General features: G+C 49.2%; 1 protein-coding gene across 2 annotated transcripts in view; it reads left to right on the plus strand.

Annotated features, from left to right (window-relative positions):
• The first annotated feature begins 264 nt into the window (after nt 1-264).
• LOC118231030 (SH3 and multiple ankyrin repeat domains protein 3-like) overlaps nt 265-25,000 on the plus strand; it is a 155,629-nt gene continuing 130,893 nt past the window's right edge. The window contains exons 1-2 of one of the 2 annotated variants that reach the window (XM_035424445.1): nt 265-352; nt 23,930-24,038. In XM_035424445.1, the coding sequence (XP_035280336.1) occupies nt 266-352; nt 23,930-24,038 (196 nt within the window). In that variant the 5' untranslated portion in view covers nt 265. Of the gene's footprint in view, nt 353-20,208; nt 20,304-23,929; nt 24,039-25,000 lie in introns of those variants that run through there. The other variant, XM_035424446.1, reaches the window with a different exon arrangement.

The following is a 25,000-nucleotide window of genomic DNA, read 5'->3' on the forward strand; positions in this document are numbered from 1 at the left end:
CCCCCCCCCCCCCCCCTTCTGATTCTCTCCCTCGCACGCTCCGAGTCTGGTTCCTGCGGAAAAGCCCGTCTGTCGTCTCCGCACGCGCGTGTGTGCTACTCCAGAAACAGGAGGAGGGAGACAGAGAGAGAGAGAGAGAGAGCGTGGTGGAGGAGGGAGGGGGTGGGGGCTGGGGGAGCTGGGGGGGTGCGGGGGGGGGGACCCGCCGTGCGGATGGCGCTTCGTCTCCGGGTCCGCTGCAGACGGCAGGGGTTGATGGTCGGAGATGGGCACCGTTTTGGGGAGGGGAGCGGCGGGGGAGAGAGGGACGAGGAGGTCCAGGAAGCACAGGACGTCCAGATCCCACAGTAAGGTATTCCACACGGCACACTGCTGCTCCTCCCGAATCTTAATGCTGTTTTCCTCCTGGGGGGGGTGTGTGCTGTGAAGTTGCTTTTTTTTTTTTATTGGGGTGGGGCGGAGTGGGGAGTGGGGGGAGTGGGGGGGGGGTTCGATCGGAATTATCCGGGAGCTGTTTCCTCCCCGTGGGACGGCATGCGTCGTTTCGGTTACATTCCGTTTTTTTGTTTTTTTTGGCTGGTCACGTAGAAGCTCGCTCCTTCGCCGGTAGGTTCTGTTCCTTTAACTGCGTCGAGAGGGGGGATCCTGAAGGGGGAGGGGGGGGGGGGGGGATCCTGGAGTTTGGGATGCCCGGCGGGGTGATGCATCGCTACGTGTGGAGCGGCGCTCGGCATTCAGAGCCGGTTCGTTCGGCGGTGTGGACCCCGCTCCGGTTAACGAGGGGGGGGCCACCGCTCTCTGATGCTCTGTCCCGTTTCACACCGTCCCGCCGGCGTTGACAGTAACAATGTCAGTTATCCTAAACGCATCTGATTGATTAATATCCTCTGACGGGAATCTGCTTTTGCCCGCGGTGGCATTCGCAGGGTTCGGGTCTGTTTTCCAGATAACCTCATTAGTATCCGCCGCTTGTCTAGTTCTCCTCGTTCTGATTGCAAAGTTGTGACGTTAATTTCGATTGGCCTTATGTTCCCGAGCGTCTCGCTCTTATTCCTCGCCGTCGGAAACCGGCGTTGGCTGTGGTCGCCAGGAGCCCGCAGGTGTCTGTACTCGTGACGGGATCCTTCGTTACCGCGGCGACAGTTTCGCGGTCGCCCGTCTGTCCCGTTTGAGCTATGCCGAATTGATGTGCTGCAGCTGCAGTGCGTGCTGTTTATGAATACCGCACTCTGGCAAAGTCTGAAGCATCCTTAAATGACATGTTCCTATTGAGGCAATCCACTGGCCCGTTTTGCAAAGTTCACGGTAAAATGCCCAGTGTTAATTCATCTGTAACAGTGCCACAAGGACCATATGGACTATAAAAGGTTTTTATTGAACACTGTGTTCTTTTCATCGGACGGCCCTCTGGCTTGCTTGAATTTTGTGGAACCAGGGCACACTTAGACCTGCCACTAGGTAGTATCCAGCATTACTGCGTAATGTGCGTCTGATGATGTCATAGTTAACTGACTTGAGTCAACACAGCGACAGAACGGAGCTGCAAACGCGGTCGGCGACTCCAAATTGGCGTTAAAATAAGGGAAACACTCCGTCCCGAAAAAACCCGAACCTGAAGAGCGTGCGGGAGAGGAGCCGCCCGGGAACGACGTCGAGCAGAGCGGCTCTTTTGCCGGGATGGCCCTAAACGCCACGCCCGCCGGCCCGTTTCTCACAGCCGGGGCGCGGTCTCGGCAGAGCCGCACGGACACTTTTCGACATTCTAACCCGAGGGGTCCCGCTCGGGAGCTCAAACCGAAATACGATCTTCCCGGGTCGTTCCTCTTTTTTTATTCGCTCCTTTCTTTAGCGTTGTGGCCTTCCTACGGGCGACCCACCACCGAGACATCGAAGTTCTTCACTTCAGCTGTTTAGCTCACCCTTCTGAGAGAGCGTCTTATAAACCTACACATACACTGCGTGGCCAAAAGTATGCGGACACCTGACATTCAACGTCTCATCCAAACTTATGGGCATTAATATGGAGTTGGTTCACCCATTGCTGCTGTAACAACCTTCGCAGTTTGAACTAGAGATCTGAAACTGGAAGCAGAACTACATTGTCATAGTCTATGGGATAATATTCCTCCAGCCTCTAGAAACCAAACCATCAAAATAATTAATTTAAAGTTCTTTTTGGTTTGTTTTTTGTTTTTTATAGAGTTTATATGACTCAAATGCTTCCAAATTCAGTTAGCTCCATTTCCTGTATATGTTCACCATTATTCACCCCAGGGGTGGGTGGTGTCTACCTGCGCGCTCGAAAGCAGTTGATTTCTGGAATCGAGTCCGCGTTACTTAAGCCAAACCCTCCTTCTCCGTCGATAATGTTACGCAATGATGATTCCGCTCCTGATTCGTCCTCCCAGCAGAGGCGAGTTTGGCTGGCTGCCCTCACTACTGCCAAAAAAAAGTTACTGACACCCTGCTGGGAGCCTCCTCCTCCTCCTCCTCGCTCACTCCCCTGGAATCGATGACTGTTGGGCTTCCTAGAAAGTCTTCAGGGGCCTGGAGTGGAGCTGTTACAGAGTGAAGTGCTTTTATAGACTTTTAGAGGTTTCACTTTCATAGGCACTGCTTACTATGATAGTGGCATTTAAAATGAGCATACACACAGAAAAATTGTCCTTTTCTGTATCTTATCTGTGTTTGTCATTTTTAGTTGGGTATGATGTAGATGATGATGATGATGATGATGATGATGATTATTATTATATCATTGTATTATTATATGGTGTACCAGTCCCAGTATGTCTGTATGTCTATGTCTGTTCCAGTCCACTTTGAGCACTGGTACTGCCACTGTCAACAGCAGTTGTCAACAGCTGGGACGAGAATATGGTTGGACGGGGGCATTGGGCCGAATGGCCTGTTCTCGTCATTGTTATGTTATGTTATGATGTGGTAGGATTTCACACCACACTAGCATTGTCTTCCAGAAACAGCCTCAGAATTAGAATAGGAATGGGATAGGATAGAACAGGAGTATTTATTATACACCCCACTGGAATATATGCGATCCAATGGCGGAAGGGCATCGTATGGAAGAATGCTCTGCCTCAGCTGCTGCTCAGTGTGCACATGGAGCTGTCTCCCCCCCCCCCCCACCCCCCATCGAAGTACATTACGGCCCCGCGATGGGCCCCATCCACAGGGCCCCCCTAACGCCGTTACCCTAATTCCGTTACCGATGGCGTGGGAACAGAGCGGATGTTATTTACGGGGGACCTGTCGGATCCGCGGGGGAGGCGGCGAAACCGCGCTCGCCGCTGGTAATGGGCAGTGATTGGCCGCCGCGGCGGCGCCTCGTGTTTCCAGATGCGAGCGCGTGCGCGCGTGCTCTGCGTTAGCGTCGGACGTTAGCGTCGGAGCTCAGCGCAGTCTCCGCCGCTGTCGCTGGCCTTGGCGCGGGATTAAAAAAGAACACTTGTTCGGCCGGCCCCCGGCTGACGCCCCTGAGTCACATTTTCACACACTGTCCGTTTGTTGTGCTGCTGCGTGTTGCTCTGGGCCAGTGGAGGGAAAGCCCTGTCTGCACTGCGTCAGGGAGAAGGCCCATTGGCTGCTGCTGTAAGCGCCTAAAACTGTGCTGCATGCACAGTGCTGAAGGGAGGCCCGGTGTTTCATGCTATAAAGAACTCCTGTAACCTCAAATGGCCCCATTAGTGGGGTGTGTGCTGTTTGCAATACAACAGCTACCTTTGTTCTGTATGGCGGTGCGATGACACGCCATTTTTTTTTTTCCACGGGAGCTGTGAGGCCTGTGTACCGTTAGAAAGCGCCGGAGAAGCCCTGTGATTGGCCGTTCGAGTCCCAGCCGCGACATTGGCGCCTATGGCTGGAGGTCTGCATTGGCAGGGAAACCTATTGGCCTTTCCCAGGGAATGATAGAGGGTTAGGCTGGCTAGTTCCGTTGATCCCATCGCTCTCTAGCGCCCACTGCTGGTCAGACCAGGCGCCTGCGTGCGGACACACAAACCGAGAATGCGCTGACCTGGTTGTCCTCCGACGACACGGGCAGCCTGTAATCGGTGGTGCGTCTGCAGGGTGGAGAGAGAAGTGAGGATAGGCGTCACCCGTCTGCCCTCTCCTACTGAAGTCAACTGGCAGGGTTGCAGCGGGAGATCAGCAAGTAAGGATTGATCGGGGGAGGGAAAAAAAGAACGAAGCCGCTAGGCGCTCGTAGCATGGCTGTCCCCCTTTGAGCTGACCTTATAGATCTGCTTCCCAGCCAGCACCTTTCTAGTCCCTCAAAAGGGCGGGATGATCTCATGTGTTCCAGCGGGCCGTGGAACAACCAATAGTCGCCAGCTCACCTCAGGACACGCAATTATTTTCACTCTTTAGATCGAACGCTGAAACACACTCACCCATCCAGCCTTACATTACATTACAGGCATTTAGCAGACGCTCTTATCCCAGAGCGACATGTATAACTTTTACATAGCATTTATATTGCATCCATTCATACAGCTGGATGTATACTGAGGCAATGCAGGTTACCTACCTTGCTCAAGGGTGCAATGGCAGTGTCCTAACCCCGGGAATCAAACCTTTCAGGTTACAAGACCAGCTCCTTACCCTTTATGCCGTCTTCCGTACTGGGCATAGATGCACATTTCTTTCTCAGAAGATGAGCCAAAGGCCTGCTTTTTGCCTCCTTCCGTATGTTCAGTAGACGCTCTTCCACTCATCCAGGGACTGCAGACACTTTAATCCAAAAATGCATACATTCACATTTCGGTGCCCCTTCCCTTGTTTTGTGTCATCATTGAAACAACAACATCAAGGAGAACACACAGAAAAAAACTGCATAACGCACAAGAAACAATGCTGTTGACCAGCCCACTTAAAAAACAATTAAGTGAACATAATTATAATTCAAAAAAATAATTTGATAATATATTATACTGCACAAGAGTCTAGGAGAGCTAATGGCATTGGGATGAATGAATACTTTGTCCTGTCACGTCTGTTCGCAGTTGCCTGTTAGTGTTGCCCAGAGGGAGTTAATTCAAATTCATTGAACAGAAGATGTCTTGGATTTGAAATTATTTTGTTGACTTTGATGAAGGCTATTGCTTTTATTTTATGAATATCTCTCAGGTATACCTGCATGACACTGAGACTTAACTTGCCGTGTGAACAGGTGTTCCACTCCTGTTCATCTGGGTAAGGTAACTGATAATATTGGTTAATTTACATTTGCACATATAGACAAATGCTTTAATTAGAGAGAAAAACGCATCTACGCAAGTTAAGCTCATTGCTTCATGTAGAATTAAACTAGTGATTATGCCTTGCATAATTCAAGATGGCAAGTGGATTGGCAGTTAAAATGTTGTCAGCAAGGGATTTCTAAGACATGTCATTGTGGTGGAGTCAACACTGAACTGATTGGAAAATGGGGAGCATTGTTGGGCTGAATGGCCTGTTATCGTCGCTATGCTATGCTATGATATGTTATGTTATGTTATGCTATGAACAATCTGTTGAGTGTGGGGCTGTGGGCTGGGTAGTGAAACTGTAGCATGAATACTGTAACAGATGGAACAGGGAAGACAGGCCAGTACGTGGGGCTGAGTGTTGGGCAAGGGTATGCTCTCCCCCCCCTCCCCTCCATTTTAATTTGTTCATTTAATTGAGGATGCATTTTAGGGTGTAAATGCCGTGCATATGCCCCTAGATTAGGCAGAGATTTGTGAGAATATTAAAGACCGTTCAGTCCCCTCCTAATTGAATGTTCCCCCCCAGCTGATGGCTTCACTAAAGAATGAAATTAATTATAGACCTTGGAAATGGACTTGGAAAAAAAATATACTGAGGACATCTGTGTTCTCAGTGGTACTTACGGCCCTGCACTGGATGGATCTGCTGCCTTTTTTAAATCTGTGCTTTTCACAGTTGACTTATGAATTCAGCTGTGGGTAAAACTATGTCAGCTGAATGAGAGAAGCCTCTGTGATTTTGATTTGAACTGCAGTTAGGACGGCCCTGCGCAGTTAGATTAAAGCTTAGAGGTTGCCTTATATCTAAGCTTTCACCCCTCTGTTAAGGGGTCATGATAAATGTGTTACTACAATTGTTTGTTTTTTTACTGGGGAGGCAGCAGTCACATACTAACTGTCGAACTCAGTAATTATTTGTAGTTCTGGTATGGTTCGGATTGAAGCACAGCGCATTTCTTTCCAGCCCCACAGCACTTAGGCTAGCTAAAGACGGCTGTGGTGTGCCTCTGGCAGTTCTCATGGAATAAGTAGCCTGCAGACGCATTGAGCAAAAGCAAGCGGGTTTCCCTTCCCGTGGTTTGGATTTAACACTTTTTTTTTTCTTCTTCCCTCCATGAGGAAAAGCTTTGTTGCCGACCTGTTGCGCAGGCAGGGGGGAAATCCGTGGGAAAAAACGAGGCGCACGAGCGGCAGCGTCTGTTTCTCTTTCCCCTGCCGAATTAGAAAGGGCCACTGTGGCCCCTGTGTCTGCTCTGAGGGCGTGGCAGCTCTGGGCAGGGACGCTGCATGTGTGTTTGACAGGGGGCAGCTCTGTGGAGTCGGGTTGGGGGGGGGGGAGGCCTGGCTGTGCTTACAAATGGGCACTGAGCCCTGAAGGAAGCCTGTAATCCTGTCTAGTCCTCATCCTCCTCCTCTTCTTCTTCTTCTTCCCCTTCCTCTTCTTCCTTCTTCTTATTCTTCTTCCTTCTTCCCTCTCCCAAATAATTTTTATTATGCTTGCTTCCTTTTTTTTTTCTTTGTTGTTCCTGTAAATATTGATCCTATTATTAATAAGTATAAGAACCTAAGCGAAGTTGTATTAGCTGAACTCCTTAGTTCAGCTATTTAAATCTCAAGCAGAGCTTCTTAGCTGGACCAGGGTTATTAAAATGGGGTTAAAACAGACTGTGACTTATCCAATTATGAAAGCCGAGCCGGAACTAAGAAGCTCTATCTGCTTACATGGCCAGATCACTCTCAGTTCGGCTGTAGTAAGTGGATATGACACAGTCTTTCTTAACCCTATAACTGCCCTGAGCTGAACCAGGAAGTAACACGCAGAGTGTGGTTGTCCCTGTAGTGTTAAACAATGCGGTGATCTGTGCTGAAATGAAACGGTTTAATGGGCATTATGTAGTTTCACAAACACGCCGTCACGGTGTGAAGGAAGTCTATAGAGCGCATGTGCAGATGCTGTCTTTTTGAAGTGCTAAATACGTCAGTCATTCTGTCAGCACTGAGCTGTGTTACTGGAGACAACCATGACAAGGACGATGTTTTAGCCGCTCGTCAATTTAAGCCATGAATGATTTCTGTCGATTGGAGACACACTGAAGGATAGTTCTGAAAAAGTGTTTTTTTTTTTCTCAATACACACCAGACAGTACGAAATTGTGTGTCTGGGAACTTGCCCTTTGAAGAAGGTCTGATCATGGTTTCTTATTATAAATATGGTGGTTTGAGTGGTCCACAAAGCTACCGCGGTCAATGGGTGTTGTGTTCAGTGTGCTGCCATGGGGATGGGATTCACTGTTTTGTGTGAGTGTGTATGCATGTGAATGCGTGTGGGTGTGTGTTTGTGTGTGAGTGTTCGAGCGTGCATGCTTGTGAGTGTGTGTGTGTGTGCGTGAGCGTGTGTGTGTGTGTGTGTGTGTGCTAACGTGCTGGCCAGGGATTGGAGTTCTGGCTGTCCCACGCCCACGCTACTACGCCCACTTGCATATGCAGGCTCTCATGCCGTCCTCCATGCCTTGCATTGATTAGACGGGAAAGACCAAAGAGAGTCATCGTCAGATTTATTTATTTATTCACCTTTTAAATAAAGTTTCTGATTCCGGTGCCACCAGAGAGAACACTCTCAGGGCAGGCCTTGCACAGCCTCAGTTCTCCTCTGTCGTTTCCCCTCTCTCAGGGGACAGGGGGACCCTAATCCCTCCCAGTGCATAACAAGCATGAAGACAGCCTCTTAATAGCCTCTAGTGACATCACAGCTCTGCTTTCGTGCAGGAAATTCCAGGCAAGCCCGCTTCGTTTATGCAAAAGGTTAATTAATTTGCTCGATTCTTCCCCACCCCCTTTTTAAAATTCATACCGGGCGGTGAGTCTTCGCTGCGATGAGTTTAAATGAACTGTGGTCTTTCTGGGAAACTCTCCCTCTGACTTTCAAACGTGAGGCAGAGTGGATTAGGAGCTGCAAGGTCACCCGTATGAATCGTGACTACAGCTCCTGTGAGAGCGGCGTCTAAATTGATGAAGCGAATATTCAGGTTGATTTTTCCTTTTCCCGTGTATGCGGATTCATGGTTATGATGCATTTCCAATTATGGTCTGGTATTATTTTAATCCTTTATTAGTGTGTGTGTGTGCGTGTGTGCGTTTGTGTGTGTGTGTGCGTGCGTGCGTTTGTGTGTGCGTGCATGCGTGAAAAAATGAAGAATATTTGTTAATGTCTAGTGCCCTGTGATAGATTGGCGGCCTGGCCGGGGGGTAGTCCTGCCTCTCGCCCAATGCATGCTGGGATAGGCTCCAGCACCCCCCCCCGCAACCCTGCTCATGATAAGCGGGTGCAGATAATGGATGGATGGATGTAAATGTCTAGTTTCTGTAACGGTGAAACCAAATGAAAATTGCTACTGGGGGACAATGAGGTTAACGATCAAATCAAATCTAATGTAATAAGTTTATCCTGTGATCTAATGTGATTTGATGGAATACAATTCTTAATGCAATTTGCAGTGTATAGATAATAAATGGATAACGAGCTTCCACGTGTAGCGCTGGGTAATGCATATGAGTAATTCTCCGGGATCCACTACACCACAAAGAACGATGAAAATTGATACCATGCTCTATAAAAGTGCTTTATAAAGAGCATGATTTCAGCTGTGATTATAGTGCAGATGGCTGACTTGATTCAGATATATATATATATATATATATATATATATATACAGTAACTGTCACACAATCCCATGACTCAGTGATATTTTTAAAAAATCTAAATTTACATTCTGAAGGCAGGTGCACAAATTCTAATGGTGTGATATGAAAATAAGACTGTATTCACAAGTTCCCTAAACGAGCTTGTAATGTGCCTGTAAGCTTTAAAATAGCCATTGCAATGTGTTGGGCAATTTTACTTTGTTTAGTGCCGTTTCATGCATTCAGAATTTACAATTACACATATTTGTGTTGATCACATCTCAGCTTGCGGCGATCAGCAGTGGAAGGCACTTTGCAGAGCATCTCCTCTGTCGCTGCCAGTGAAATGCGTACATGGATTCCTAAACAGCTCTAAACGGTCTCAATTATGCTAATGGGTAAAAGATAGAAGCGACTATCTTTTGGCCATTAAGAAAGACCACCCATATTTATCTCAGTTGCAGACGTTAGTGATTTCCCAGCCCCAGTTTGTTTAAGCATCTGTTTTCAAGCAAGCCAATTATGCACCAGTGGTGTAACGGTCAGAATGGACGACCTTTCAGCTTTTCATCTACAGTATATCTGGGGTAAACCTGTTAGTGCTTTGTGCTTGCTTTATGAGTTTTACACTTAATTATTTTGTGTGTTGTAACCTGCACCCTCATGGGAAACGGTTCCAAAAGGCTCTTCTGTGTCTTCGTAGAGGAACCCCATCTAGTTCAAGGGTTCTTTCCTTTGTCTGGCAAAATGCTTTGATCTGGGAGCTTTCGCGCCTTTCACAACTACGTACCATAGAGGGTTCCAGAAGGAACTAGAAAGGGTTCCTCTTTGGGGACAAGCCAAAGAACCCTTTTTTTGGGGTTTGAGTCTATGGACTTGTTCCTTGTAAAAAGGTGTTTGCAAATTTGGATGGTGTGACGTTTTTACATGTCAATCATTTATGCAGCTCCAAGGTTACTGAAGTGGTTGAGATTAATGACCTCAGATGAAGTAACACAAAGTAACTTTCAAACACTGATCACTTTTTGAGAGGAGGCTCAGTAGAGATTCCTTCTGGCCACAACCACAGTATTTGCGCTCGTACAAGGAAATGCATCTGTGAATAAGAGCAGCAGCGTTCTAAGAAAAAGCAGGTTGATAGACCAATGCATTTATATTACGGATGCGCCTTCTCTCTGCTTCACCATTTGACGGAAATGTCGCACGCAAACACCGGCTGTAGTGTGGATGAAGGGCCATCGAAGTGTAGAAATTTAGACTTTCTCTTTCAGTTGTGAGGAGTGAAATTACAGCCCAGAGTGTGTGTATTATTCTCGAGACATTTTCTGCATTTTCTGCTCCGGAGTCCGTAATGGCTGTAATTCCTTTATCTTGATTCGGAATGAAGGATTATCAAACATCGATATTAATCTTCGGAGCAAGCTGCAATTTGTCGGGAGACAATTTGCGAAAGCGAATCTCGAGCCGCGCTCTGCATAAGTGCCCTTATTAATTCCCCCCCCCCCCCCCCCCCCCCCGCCCCGCACGGCATTTTAGGGTTGTTGTGCGTATTCGAAAGCGTTCGATTTGAGATTTCGTGCACGGTGACCAAGGATGTGATGTGAACGCCGCCAAAGCAACGTGGCGCGGAAACTCCCCGACGGATCGCCCCTGTACCCCTGAATGTTTTGAGGCCGTCCAGATGCATCCTGGGAAGCACTGATATTTAAAGGCCGTTTGTTAATTTGCTTTCATCACAGTGTCTGTAAACTAGCCTGGAGAGAAATGGACCCGAACATTTGCTAGTAATATTATCCTTCTCACTGCTTCTCAGTAACTGTTTTGCTTGTGTTAACTGAAGCTTCAATTTCGCTACAATTACCCTTGCATGTCGTACTTTAATAGAACGATTGCTAGATGTTTCCTTGATAAATGAGTCACTTTTAATATTGAAACATGCTTAAAATTCACACTGTGGTCTCCACAGTGGTGGGTATATTAACAAGATTAATTCCCTAATTTAATGCTGTCATACTTCCAAACGTTGGCTAGCTTCTTATGTGCTTGCACTTCTAATGGTGGACGACTGTGGATGCAGTTGTGGACTAAATGTTTATTTAAATTTTTCTTCTGCCTGATGACTACACTGTCTTTATGCAATGGTGCAGTTTGTTTATTGAGCTTACCCCCATGCTTTAGCCCCGGTGGGGGTGCATTTGCACCCGTGGGTGGTCCTTTCGGCACTTGTTCCAGTCAGGTGGCTTCTGAGAGGGGTTGGAGGTGAGGCACAAATTTTTTTATCTTGTTAGTAGCACACTTTCTCTCCTTGGCCACGCTCAACTGAACAGTGCAGTTTGTGCAGGCTCATTGGTGTTTACAGTGTGCCTTTGTTTTGATAAATGTTAGTTCCTCATATAAAAATACATCAAACTGTGTTTTAATAAGGGGTGGGTAATGGTAAGGGTTTAGGGGGACCTCCTAGATAGGGATGAACTCAGTGGGGTGAGACCAGTTCTAGACTAATACAGATCAAAGTGCTGCCCTCCCTCAGAGATTTAGGCCTAGTCCCTCAAAGCCTTTCCAGTACAGAGATCACACACACACACATACTCCCGTGCCTGTTCCTTTAGAAGTTCTCAATTCTCTCTTTGCTGTTGGCCTCATTGTGGAAGTCCACGGTAGTGGAACCGTGGATATTACCTGTACGGGTTATAAGGTGGGGCTTTTGATCTCTCTCAATGACGAACTCCCAAAACCGTAAAACGGCATTACTCCCCACCGTATCTGGGACGATGATGTCATGACCCACGGTTTACTGTCTGTAGCCGCCATTATACACTCCAAGTAGACTAGGCACCAGGGAAAAATCAGAGAACCGCCCTCTCTGGAGCTGTCAAGCCTTCTTGTCAAGAGTTCTTTGGCAATGAACTGCTTTAAACCTGCTGTCCATCCATCCGGTTAAACACAAATAGGCTGTGGCATCATACCTCGGCTGTTAAGAAGGATCGATCCTATTTCTTCTTCCCTCGGTCTCTGGAGCCCTGGACTGTGATGCGTGTTTCCACGGCCACGGGCAACTCGCTTTCATCGAGGCGTTTAAAACTGTTTGTTACCGCACCGCAGGGCGTATCGAATAGCCTCTGCCCGCCTCGCACCCCCCCCCCCCCGCCGCCCGCCACCCCTAACGGGTCCGTTCAGCGCGACCGGGTGGAGTGCTACGTTTAATCTGCAGTGACGGCGTCGTTTCGGGGAGACGGCGACCCTGCTGTGTTCGCAGGGCGGGCGAGAGAAAGCAGAGGTGCTCCGTCTCGCACGCGAGCGGTTTGAGACGCGAAGCGCTCGGGCGTCTGCCGCGAACGCCGCGTCTGTTGCCGAGCGCCGGGGGCGCCAGGCGCGTGGGCTTCTCTGCGCTACGCCGCCGTCGGCGCCTCTCCTGGGACCAGACGCGTCGGAAGAACGATCTCGCAGGATCGTCGCGTGAACACGCGCCGCCTCGCACCTGTTACCGAATCGAAATCAGCCCAGTCTGGATTCAGTCTTTTATTTTTTAAAAATTTTTTTTTTACCGTAGCGCCATTATTGTGACAGCGCCGTGCTAGTCGCTGTTGGGGTAGGTTTAGGCCATTTCAGCTGCCTCAGAAGTGTAAGTTTCTGTGTTTAACGAGAGCGGTGTGTTTATACAGCAGGAAAATAATGTAAGAGCCTTACAGAGAATTACATTACATTACATTATAGGCATTTAGCTGACGCTCTTATCCAGAGCGACTTACAACAGTGTAACCAAACTCAGGATCAAGTCCACTCAAGTCCATTGAATAAAATGTAGATAAAAAGCCTTTACTGTAGTAGCATACAGTAAGGAGAAACAAGATAGTCTGAACCAAAAAATTTTTTTTTTTTTTTTTTTTTTTTTTTTTTTTAATATAATAGTTATGGGAGAGGGTTTAGGGAAGAGGAGAGAGGTATACAGAGAAGAGGTGCGTCTTGAGTTTCCGTTTGAAGGTGCTCAGACACTCTGCTGTTCTGACCTCCACTGGAAGATCGTTCCACCATCGTGGGGCCAGAACTGCAAAGAGTCGAGACCTTGTTGCTGCTCGTGTAGGGGGAGGAATCAGCCGCCCTGTAGTAGCCGATCGGAGCGATCTGGCCGGCTTGTAGGGTCTGATCATCTTCTGCAGATAACCAGGAGCTGACCCCTTGACTGCTTGGAAAGCAAGCACCAGTGTCTTAAACCGGATGCGAGCTTGCACTGGTAGCCAGTGGAGGGAGATGAGGAGGGGAGTGACGTGGGAGTCACGAGGGAGGTTGTAAACCAGACGTGCTGCTGCATTCTGGATGAGCTGAAGGGGTCTGGTGGCTGATGCTGGGAGGCCAGCCAGGAGGGAGTTGCAGTAGTCCAGACGTGACAGTATCATGGCCTGGACCAGGAGCTGTGTGGAATAATTGGTGAGGAGTGGTCTTATTCTGCGGATATTGTACAGGATGAACCTGCACGACCGGGTAGTTGCCGCGATATTCTCAGAGAGTGCCAGCCTGTTGTCCAGCACAACTCCAAGATTTCGGGCACTCTGCGAAGGGTGTAGGGGAGTGTCTCCTAAAGAAATGGGCAGATGAGAAGTGGGAGAGGTAAGAGAAGGCTGGAGATTGCATCACGCGCTGCATCTCCAGCCAATCACAGGCAGCTGAGGCAGGCTGGGCTGTGCTATAGTATTCAGAGCGCGTGACTTGTTGCTAGAATATTCCATTGCATGAAATTTGTTCCTCAGCTTTAATGAAACTCAAGGAATATAATTTTTTTTTTAAGTCCCAAGAGAGGTGCAGACTTTCATCCCACTTGTATCCCAGTCCAGAATTACATTTGTTGTCCAGCTCGTTAGCCTGCTGTTTGTTTTATCCTGCAGTCCCCCAGCTGACCAATGGCATTTGCATTAGAGGGTGACGGCTCATGTGCAGCTGGTGGCCAATCAGCAAGATTTCAGCCGACCAATCAGTGAGACTGCAGCTGACCAATCAACAAGAGAAGGTTCTATTGCACACACAAAAAAAAGCGGGGGAAACCCTAACTGAAAGCCTGCTTCCCTTTGGAGTTCAGTGACTAATTGTGTCGCGATCTGTATTCGGTTTGGGCCTGTGGGGGCCGTCACTGTGCTGGTAACAATTGGTTCAGCTGGACGTGTCTCCCAGAAGGCCCCTAGTGTGCCTGTTTCCAACCGGCTGTTGTACTGAAGTGCTTCATTACCCGTCCAGCCTCTGAGGGGAGCCTGTCGGGCATGCCATTGATCATTGGGTGTAAAGTAAATGCCTGCACCCCATAGTCAGCACTGAAGGAACAGGAGCGGTTTGAACGCTGTTTGTTGGAGCTCGGAGAGAGAGCTTTACAGCTGAGGCTGGAGTCTCTCATTCTCCACAGCGGAGAGCTTGGAATCCTTCCTTGAGGGAGGCTCGGGTTATGGCCAGCTCCGTTTCTCCATCACTGGCCATCACTTCATCATTCAGGCCCATTTCACTGAAGTACAAAAGCACCAGGTTGGGTGCCTCCATGCCCTGAAGCTGCTGGATGTGGGTAACTGTTTTCATTTTGCTTCGGTGGCTAGCATTGCTAAGTGCCAGCGAGCACTTAGCTTTTTTACCATTTAAAAAAGAAAAAAAATGCATTGGGGTCTCCTCACTTTTTTTTTTCCCTCCTCAGTATTTGTAAAACCGTTACTCGTTTAAATGTGTTGTCATGGGAACGACAATGCCCTGAAATATACAGTTGAGCAGTCTCTACTTGTTATTCTCACCGTTGTGCTCATTGCCTGAATTGTTTTCTGTCCACATCCCCCAATATGGTGTGGCTGGTTTATCCACTCTACCTCTGTCTGCTCCTCTCCAGTACAGTGGTTTAGATTGTGTCTTAGACATGGGCAGTGCACACCAGATCTATTATAGAATAACACAGAGTCGCCGCAGGGCTTGCTCGTTGCCATGGTGTCGACCGACACAGTGACATTGGTGTCGACTGGTAGTTGTAAATAAATATTGATCAGGGGGAACTAATTAGTTTTTAGTTTTTTTTTTTTTCTCGATATGTTGCGAATTAAACTCGGCTGCAGACTGCAACATGCGCATTTTCGCCCTCGAGCAAAGTTTCCCGCAGATCTATCTGGCTTTGTTGGGCTCATGGGTAATCACTGTTTTATTGGGCGGTGTTACTACCAGCCCCAATCCATTTTAATAGAGCCAGACTCCTAGAGAGAGGGAGCGTGCAGACAAATGGTCAAACTGGCCGAATCATTATTGACCAGCAAAACGTGAAAACACATAAATAAATGCATTATGTGTGTGTGTGTGTGTGTGTGCTGTATAATTCCTCCTGGTTACGGACATCCACCCAAGCAAACTAATAACATGGATGTGATATCAGGGGTTTCCGGAACATTCCCCAGGGGTTTGTGTTTACGTGACCGGTCGGACTGTCGTGAGGCTTCCTCGTGTCGCATCCCCTGACAAACGCATGGCCGCAAATGCCTTCACCCAACCGGACAGTGCCGGCCCTAGCCTTTGAGGGGGAACCATTTGGGTCCCAATCCACCCACCCCCTAAATAATATACAGTATGCATATTATAATAATTCAGGGCCCCGCAGGCAGTCATGGGGCCTTAAGCAGCTGGTTATGTTGTTAATGGAGTCGGACTGGCTCTGCAAACCGGGTGCCCAGGGGGCTGTGGAACCACACCAGTGCTAACAAGACATGACCTCCGCGCCTTTAGGAACAATGGACCAGCGCATTAGCTCATAGCTGCTCACAGTTGCATCTGGAACGAGGTAACAACTGAGCCAAAATGGCAGGTAATGAGGGGAAAAAATGGCACGCACGTGCGATGCTGGCGAACGCACTAAACGTTAATCGGCCCAAGCGCATGTTGAAATATGGTGCCCAAAGACACGTGGCCTTAATGTGTCCCATAAACGGGTGAGTCATAGCAACATGTTTACCCAGTGACCCTCGCCCTGCGTCTTCAGTTTAAACCCTATCTATATGATAATTAGCCTGTAATACACAATGCATACATGCGTGCATGGATGGGTCCTTGACATTGATTAGCGCTGCTCGTATGAATTTCATCCTGATTGATCCAGGCGATAAAACCCAGTAGACGCCATTTGGACAATACACAAGCAAATGGCACGGAATAATGAAGTGGGGTTTGAGTGGCATAAACGGGCATCCACCCCCTCCCCCCCCCCCCCCCCCCCCCCCCCCCCCCCCCCCCCCACAGAGGCCACCTGGCCGTTATATCCCTGTGAGTGCACCCCCCCTTCACAGAGATTATTCGCGGTGGGCTTTGGTCCACTCCCAGCGATCTCCCTGCAGCAAAGGATGAGAGAGCAGCCATTACTGTCCAGTCTGGTTCCTGATGCACTCTTGTTCTGTAATACGCTATTTACTCCTCCAGCAATAAGGCTTTGTGCTGCAGAGGGAGAGAGGTCAATGAAATACTGGCTGCACAAGCATTCAAGCTTTCTCCCACTGCAGTTTACCCTGGCCATAGGTAACAATATATGCTGCATTAGCAATAGACGCGTACCCTTTTTTGGTGCCTATTCTTCAAGGACTTTATTACTTGCAGTTTTCTTTATTGAGCATGAGTTATATAGGGTATGGCTCAGGGCCATTCGGCGCCATTTTAAAATGGATTGACGTTCCTTCTCCAAAAAGGGCCTCCCCTTTTACAGTGGTCAGGGACATAAGTGTAGGTTAAGTTTCAACTTTGGGGGTGATGCACTGTTGGGCCAGTCAATCGACAAGACCATGCTAGCTGGTTTTGCTATTAATTTGTTTGAACATATAGGGGAGTTGACTGGAGTCTCCTTGTCTCCACCCAAATCTGTGCTCATCGCTGCTATGCATTGGTGGTGGTTAAGGCTATTATTATTATTATTATTATTACTAGTAGCAGAAGTAGTAGTAGTCATGCTAGCATTGTTATTACTGTAGTGGTAGTAGTAGTAGTATAGTAATAGTAGCAGCAACAGTATTACTAGAAGTAGTAGAATAGTAGCAGTAATAGTACAGCGCACGCAGTCAGTATCTGTATAAATGACAGACGTGGCGTAAGTTCCCCCACCTGGGGATTTTGAGGCTGTGACCGTCTCGTTAGTCCAGTCCTCTCGCTGGGTGTCAGTCTCACCGCCTTTCCAGCTGAGCTCAACGCTGAGCCGAGCTGTGGCTAATCTGAACCTGCCCCCAGGACACCTTCGCTGCCATTCACCCGTCACTCAGAGGAGTGTGGGGAGAGCCAGGCTGCCACGGGTTCTTCTCCCTTAGTTCAGTACGATCCCTGCCCCGAGCCTTGAAATCATGTTACGGCCACGCTGTAGCTGTTCAAAGGCATTAACCTGAGCCTGAACACGGCGATGTGCTTTCAAAGGGATTAGCCCCTGAACACAGTGATGTGCTTTCAAAGGGATTAGCACCTGAACACAGCGATGTGCTTTCAAAGGGATTAGCCCCTGAACACAGTGATGTGCTTTCAAAGGGATTAGCACCTGAACACAGCGATGTGCTTTCAAAGGCATTAGCCCCTGAACACAGCGATGTGATTTCAAAGGCATTAGAGCCTGAACACAACGATGTGCTTTCAAAGGCATTAGCCCCTGAACACGGCGATGTGCTTTCACAGGCATTAGTGCCTAAACACAGCGATGTGCTTTCAAAGGCATTAGCCCCTGAACACGGCGATGTGTGGTGTGCTGTGTGTGCAGTGCTGGCATTGTCCCGTCTCATCTGCTTTCATTGGGATTTTATTTTTTTAACGGGACCTGTAGCGCATGCAGGTGAGGGACAGGGGCTGTTGTACGGCGTGTGGGTGATGTCACATGGCACTGAAGTCACAAGGCAGGGCTGGGATGTGCGTTAGACCAGCGGTTTTCAAAATTTTATTTTCAGGCGACCCGTATTTTATTAATAGATTTGTAACGCGACCCACATAACAACAACAATACGAGCCTAAAAAATGCCTAAATAAATACCGCTTGCTCAGTGAGAAGGGTGCGCCTGACTATTCTACATCATCTGGTCCCGGTCCTGGGTTTGCAGGACGACAGGACGACATGTCCGGTGCAGTCTTCCGTCTGTGTCTTTGTTTCATCTTCACCTTGGTTAGGATGGTGAATCCAACTTCACACACGAAAGTCATTGTGATGGGCAGTAGCAATAAAACGCTTGCTTTGCTCAGCGCAGGACAGTCAGTGGGGAGAGGCCATTCCTGAATGTGGGAAATTTTCCGGTTTTGTGGCAAGTTTTCGGTGAGCTATAGCCCATGACACAATGTCTGTGTCTGTGATGTCTGTCATCCACTCTTATAGCAATATCCTTGGCTGACTGCAATCAAGCTATGAGCTGCTCTTCCAAACTCTGGGAAATATCTCCAATTCGCCATTGACACTGTGTTGTTACGAAGAGGAATTTGTTCGAAACTTTTCCGCAGCTGTTCTGTCCACGACCATACAAACTATGTCTAGTGAGGTGGGCGATATTAATCTCACCGCGATTGTTTGGGGCGTTTTTTTTCTCTGGCAACACGATATGAAATGAAAGCAACCAAACTGCAATCTTTGATTGTGTGTTACGTTTCTGCTGAGTTACCTGAGCCGGTGATTGAATTTGTTGACCCTGCCTTTGAAAAAAGGAAAACTGTTTGTCCACCAGGTTGGCATCACGAGTGGCCTACTTGAATGTCTTTCCAGCTTTTTGCTGGTTTCAAACTTTCTTTTGCCAACTTTTTATTCGCGTCGGAAGCCTTTGGCTGCGATCACACCGGAAACGCTTTTTCACAGCTGGGGCCACTGTTAAATTATTTTTGGCAAATTCGTAGAATTGTCTGTGCTGCTTTTGCACCCCAGGCAGCTCATGTTTAGGTGGCACGTGGAGCTGAAAATGATCCTATTGGTCCGATGAGCGCCTTCCATCCCTGTCATTCTTTTCTCTGCTCTCCAGTCACGTGAAAATAGAGGCGTTGCTTGATTTTGCCGTTAGGTTCTGTTGTAATCAAAGAAGATTAAGGATAAATTGGTTGTTGCTGTTTGGGCCCACCCACAATTTTAGAATTTCACAAATCCTGGCTCTCCAAAAGAGCAAAAGCAAGTGCTCTCCGCTTATCCATTGTTTTTAGAAAACGAATAATGCACCAAACTTTATAAAATTAAATTAAAATGCTGTTAAGGACGTAAATGACGCCAGCTAAGTGATTGGCAGGAGTGGAGTGTGGTTGCCTAGCAACAGCAGAACAGGCAACCCAGGGTGTTTTTTTTTTTTACAGAGTATGCTTTGTGAAATCAAGACAGTTTGTGCACCTTGCTTTTTAAAATCTACAAAGCACGTCCTGCGAGGTTGACTGATTGCACGTACTGAACAAGGGACAGTGATGTCCAGATTTACGTTGTGTTTATCCCTACATAGAGAGTTGTATATCAGTGTGCTGATTGAAAAGAAAAACCTGTTATTTAATAATTGTTGGCCATTACCCTGATATTACACTGGACTGTTTCATGGGGTGCTCCTTAGCTGTCATTATTCGGCAGTGTGAACCCAGTATTGCCAGCTTGGTTCCCTTGTGTTCACTTGTATTCTCAAAGTTCTGCCCACGCTGAATCTATGTTTCCCTGACAGCAAGCGACTCCGGGCCGAATCTCGGCACTGCTGGGTGTGCTGGACTCACAGATCACAGCTCAGATCCGGGCCAGAGCGGCTCGCTATCTGGGTCGTAACCCCAGGAGCAGAAAGAAAAGCGCAAAATACAACTCTCACTGTGGGGGGGGTAAAAAAAAATCCACAAAAGGGGGGGGAGCGGAGGGGGCTGTAAAAAAAAAAATGCAGGTGCCGCTGCCTTGATGACCACAGAAGCCGGAGAAAAGGCGGTTTGAGCCCGCGGGTGGGTCGCAGCTGATCTGAGAGCGGGGGGGATCGCGGCGAGATCGCGGTTATCCCCCCTCCCCCCCCGGCTCCGCGCGCCGCGCTCGTCCCACACGCGGCGCGGCAGCTCTTCCCTTTGTATCCCATCGCCATAACAACGGCTTGGCAGGACTGGAGAGCGCTGGGATGAATCCGCGCCGCTGGGTCGGGGGGCCGGCGCGGGGGGCCGGTCGGGGGCTCCGCCGCGGCGAATCGGCTCGGCGTGGGCGGCGCCCGGGCGAGCGAGCGAGCGCGATCGCGGACGCCTGCGATCGGGGCTCCTGGACGCCGACCGCCGCGGCCGCCGCGTGGTCTTCCTGTTCTTGTTCTTGTTCTTCTTCTTCGCCGGGGAAAAAAAAAAAACGGGGATGATGAACAGAGGGATGAAAAAGAGGAGGAGTGGTTTCGGGGAACGGGTGATGAAATGACGGAGCACATGGTGAGTGCTTTGTGCGCTTCTCTGCGTCTCTCGCCTTGTGTGTGTGTGTGAGTGTGTGTGTGCGCGTGTGAGTGTGTGTGTGTGTGAGAGAGCCTGCATGCTTGTGTGTGTGTGTGTGCGCATATAAGTTATGTAACTACTATGAAAACAGAAGAATATAAAAAGACATGATGATCTCTCTTACTATATCAGCTGTGTGATAAGCAAGGAAAAAAAATGCAACAAACGAATGTGTGATCCCCCTGTGAATTTTCCATATCGTTCTGAATGTGGATAATTGCTAAGGTAGACATTTACTAGCCTTATTACCTCTGTGCGTGGCTGTAAATGAATGCTCTTTTGTATAACGGAAACAATAGTGTTGGGGGTGCGGGGAGGCTACAGTAGTAATACAGTAGTAATGCTACACCACAGGTGATGCTGGCTCTGCAGTAGCCTCACAGTCAATATCAGTGCTTTTCGAAAAGGTCTCTGTTCTGCATTGTGCAGTTCTGCAACATTGTGCGTTTAGATGGAGATTTTCCTGAGTTTAATGTCGATGCCAGTGATTCCAGCGATGCGGGGGGGGGGAGGGGGGTGCAGATAGATCTATATGAGGTGAATCCAGGGCTGCAGCTTCACCCGCGTGCGTGAGGACAGCGAAGCAGTTTTGTGAAACGGAGGGATCGCACGCTGGCGCTCGCACGTCCACGAGGCTTCGGAGCTGAACGCGACGTTGCGCTCGGCGGCGTTGATCTCGGTGGCAGTGCCCGGCGACTGTGCCCCCTGCTGTGCCCGCCGCTGCCCCCTGCCGCCGCGACTTTCCCCGCGCTCCTGGAAATGCCCCTCGCCAGCCGGAGAGGCACGAGACGCTGAACTGAACGCGGGTGGCGTTGAGCTCAGTGGGCGTGCCCGCGTGCGTCTGTGCCCGCTGCTGTGTCTTTCCCCGCGCTCCTGGAAATGCCCCCTCGCCAGCTGGAGGGGCGCGAGGCGCTGAGCTGAGCGCGTGGGCGCCTCTTCTGCTCCGCCGCGCGTCCCCCACGCCCACTCCGCGCGGGGCCCACGGTGTGGAGTCTGCCGGGGTTATGTAACGCGCTCGGGCTTCTCTCGCCCCGCCCGCTACCGCACACGTGTTAGCGCTGCCGCTCCTCTGCCTGCTCCTCTGCCTGCTCATCTGCCTGCTCCTCTCTGCCTGCTCCTCTGCCTGCTCATCTGCCTGCTCATCTGCCTGCTCCTCTGCCTGCTCCTCTGCCTGCTCATCTGCCTGCTCCTCTGCCTGCTCCTCTGCCTGCTCATCTGCCTGCTCCTCTCTGCCTGCTCCTCTGCCTGCTCATCTGCCTGCTCCTCTCTGCCTGCTCATCTGCCTGCTCATCTGCCCGCTCAGCTGCCTGCTCCTCTGCCTGCTCATCTGCCTGCTCCTCTGCCTGCTCCTCTACCTGCTCCTCTGCCTGCTCTTCTCTGCCTGCTCATCTGCCTGCTCCTCTGCCTGCTCATCTGCCTGCTCATCTGCCTGCTCCTCTCTGCCTGCTCTTCTCTGCCTGCTCCTCTGCCTGCTCATCTGCCTGCTCCTCTTCCTGCTCATCTGCCTGCTCCTCTCTGCCTGCTCATCTGCCTGCTCATCTGCCTGCTCCTCTGCCTGCTCATCTGCCTGCTCCTCCCTGCTTTTTAACATCCCAATTTTATGGGCTTCCCCCCCCCCCCCCCCCGGTTTGGAACGCCCGACGTCTACTGCAGGGCGTGTGCGATCGCTGCGAGGTCCTGTCTCTGTGTGGGAGAGGGGGGTCTAGCGCATGTCCCCCTCCAAAATGCATACCGCTCTACGCAACCTGTTTTCGCTCTGTCTAGTCGTTGCCGATTGCATTGCATTGAATTACATTCAGCGCAGGAAACTAACTTTTTTTGTCCACTGGTCACAGAGACTGGTGTGTCCCAAAATTCACCGGCCAATTTCACTGTTTTACCAGACAACGAGATACTTAGAATGTAACTGGACGTCCAAGTGATGGGTGTTTACCAGCCAAAGTGGCTGGTAGAGTAGACAAACTTCACAGCCGCAGGTAAGAAATTTGCCAGCATTTGGCTGGTTCATGGTTGTAATCTCCCACCATGATTACATTACATGCGTTTAGCAGACGCTCTTACCCGGAGAAACTTAATCAGAGAGATTTCTTCTCACCTCCCTTCCGATTCTTGGATGTTCCGCTCTGGCTGGGTCCTCCGGAGACGGGCCTCTTATCTCAACACTGATTACGTATTTTAAACCACAATAAATTGTTTTCTCTTTTACTGTACTCATATGTACACATGGGTGTTTCTCTACCTGTGTGTACAGGCATGTCAATGTCTGTTAAGCACTTTGTGCTGACTCGGTCAGAAAAAGTGCTATATAAATCTGAATGACATGACTTGACTTGACTTGACTGATTTCAATATACTGCACAGGCCCAAGATGGCTGCGGTGTAGCAGAGCAGTGAGAGCTCTACGCTTTACAAAGGGAGATAAAGGGTTTGAATCCCTGGGGCCAGACTGCTGTTGCATCACTGATCTAGGTTCTTCACCGGATATTTCTTTTCAGTTGATACAGTATCTCGCTGTATAAATGGATGAAAAAATGTAACCTGCGTAAGTTGCTCTGGATAAAGGTGCTTTACACATTATTTGGTAATGTAAAGTGCTGTAAGTAATCACAATCCCAGTTTTGGGGCACTTAACCATCAACAGTAATGTTAATGGCGATGGGTGGGAAGAGAAAAGTATGTAAAATTGTCTGTATTTTTGAAATCTTGGTTAGCGTGTCCTGAAATATCCTTTGTGTGGTGGATTGTGTAGGTTAGTGCTTCTGGTGTCAAGCCCATTACTTTGACATTTTCCCAGACTGTTTTTATTCTAGGCAGACATTAACGATTGCCTGCCTGAAACGGATGAAAAGTCTCTCTTATTTGAGTGAAAAAACCCGTATCACAGCACTTAGCAGTTCTTAATGTGAAATTCCTTAATGTGAAATTGAAAGGTTTTCAGATCGTTCGAGCGCATGCATGAAATTGATGCTGACTGATGAAAGCGGCTGAGCTGTGTTGAGCGTTGATTTCATCAGATGGGCTGTTCTCTGCGAGCTTTCGATGCAGAAAGAGCAGAACCGACTGCTGTGCTGTGGCCCCTCTCCGCGGTTCAGATTCACATCCCTTCATCTCACCGCTCACGCAGGATACCGCGTGTTTTGTCTAACGAGAGTGATGTTTGTTTCGGCTCCCCGCGCACCCCCCGATTTGTTTATTTTGCCCCCTGATTTAGACCGCCTGCTCGTCTCATCGCAGCGGCGTCCTTTCTCAGTGCCGGAGAGCGCGGACAGGCACGCACGTCCCGTGAAATGTTACGGTTCTCTTCGGTCCCACCGGTTTGGGGTTGCACGGTCATTGCTCAAGAGAACCGCGGTACTACCGCCAGCCACTGCTGGCACTGGTGCAGTTTGGACCGCGTGGCATTTGGGCCTCCCTTTCAGGCCCTCTTCCGTGTTCTAAGTCCTCTACTTGATTTGAGCGGTGTTTGAGCAGCGTAGCTCCTGAACTGCTGATCGGCGCATTCACATCTACCGCGTGCTCTGTAGTCTCTGTTCACGACTCCCTCTGTTTCTCCCTCCGCCCCGCAGGCTAACCTGAAGAAGTTTATGGAGCATGTCCAGCAGAGGAACGTCGAAAAAGTGGCAAAGGCGCTGGAGAAGGGGCTCGATCCCAATTTTCATGATCCAGACACGGGAGGTAAGGGCTCCCAAATTGGGGGTGGGAAGCTTGTTGGAATGATGTGCTACCTTGTGTACCTTCTCTCTTCTTTTCTCTCATGCTCTTTCTCTCTCTCCTTCCTTTCTCTTTCTCTATCTTCCTGTCTTGCTCTTTCTCTCCCTCTCTTGATCTTTCTCTCTCTCCTTCTATCCTTTTCTCTTTCTCCCTGTCTCCCTGTCTTGCTTTTTCCGTCTCTTGCTCTTTCTCTCCCCCTGTCTCTGTCTCTTTCCGTATTTGATCAAACACACACTGAACCTAGCAGTAGTTCTGTGTTACACTGTAGGCAGCGTTGGCTCAATCTTATTGGCTCTGGCAGACGAGGGAAGCAGCTCTGGAGACGTTTAACTGACTGACTGGGGGACTCCCTCAGTAAAGACCATTCACCATAGAAGGGTGAAAATACCAGGGGTACAGTGCAGTACTCGCAGCCCTGGAGGAGCGGCCATTTTCTTTTCCTGTGTAGTCCCTCCACACGTGTAGTGTAGTTTCCACAGAACTGAAATGTGATAAAAGCCCACCTGTGCACTCCCCGTACACTGCCTTGGCTTCCTGTCGGAACCTGACTTTTTATGTCAAATCCGTGTCCTCTCTCATTAAGGAAGTGGCCTTTAGTTTATGGTCGTGTAAGTGACACAGAGGACAGAGTTAATGAGGTAATGGGTCTGAAAGCTCCCTTGCCGAGCTGGTTCGTGTGATGCACGGTCAGCGCCATCCCTCTGTGCCGACCGTAGAGTGGTTTGGGGAGCCCTGGTTCAGATCACTGCCTATGACCATGGCAGAGTCTTCTCGCTTTTCCGTCCTATGGGATGAGCGTGCTGTGGAACATCGTCCGGTTCGGATCACTGCGTCCTGAAGACTCCCTTCAGAGATGGTTCTTCATCCTCTTTCTCCCCGTTCAGGATTCCCGGTTCTCCTCCACATGCTGCGAGGTATACGCTGTC

This window comes from Anguilla anguilla, chromosome 7, assembly GCF_013347855.1.
Source record: "Anguilla anguilla isolate fAngAng1 chromosome 7, fAngAng1.pri, whole genome shotgun sequence".
Lineage (NCBI taxonomy): Eukaryota > Metazoa > Chordata > Actinopteri > Anguilliformes > Anguillidae > Anguilla > Anguilla anguilla.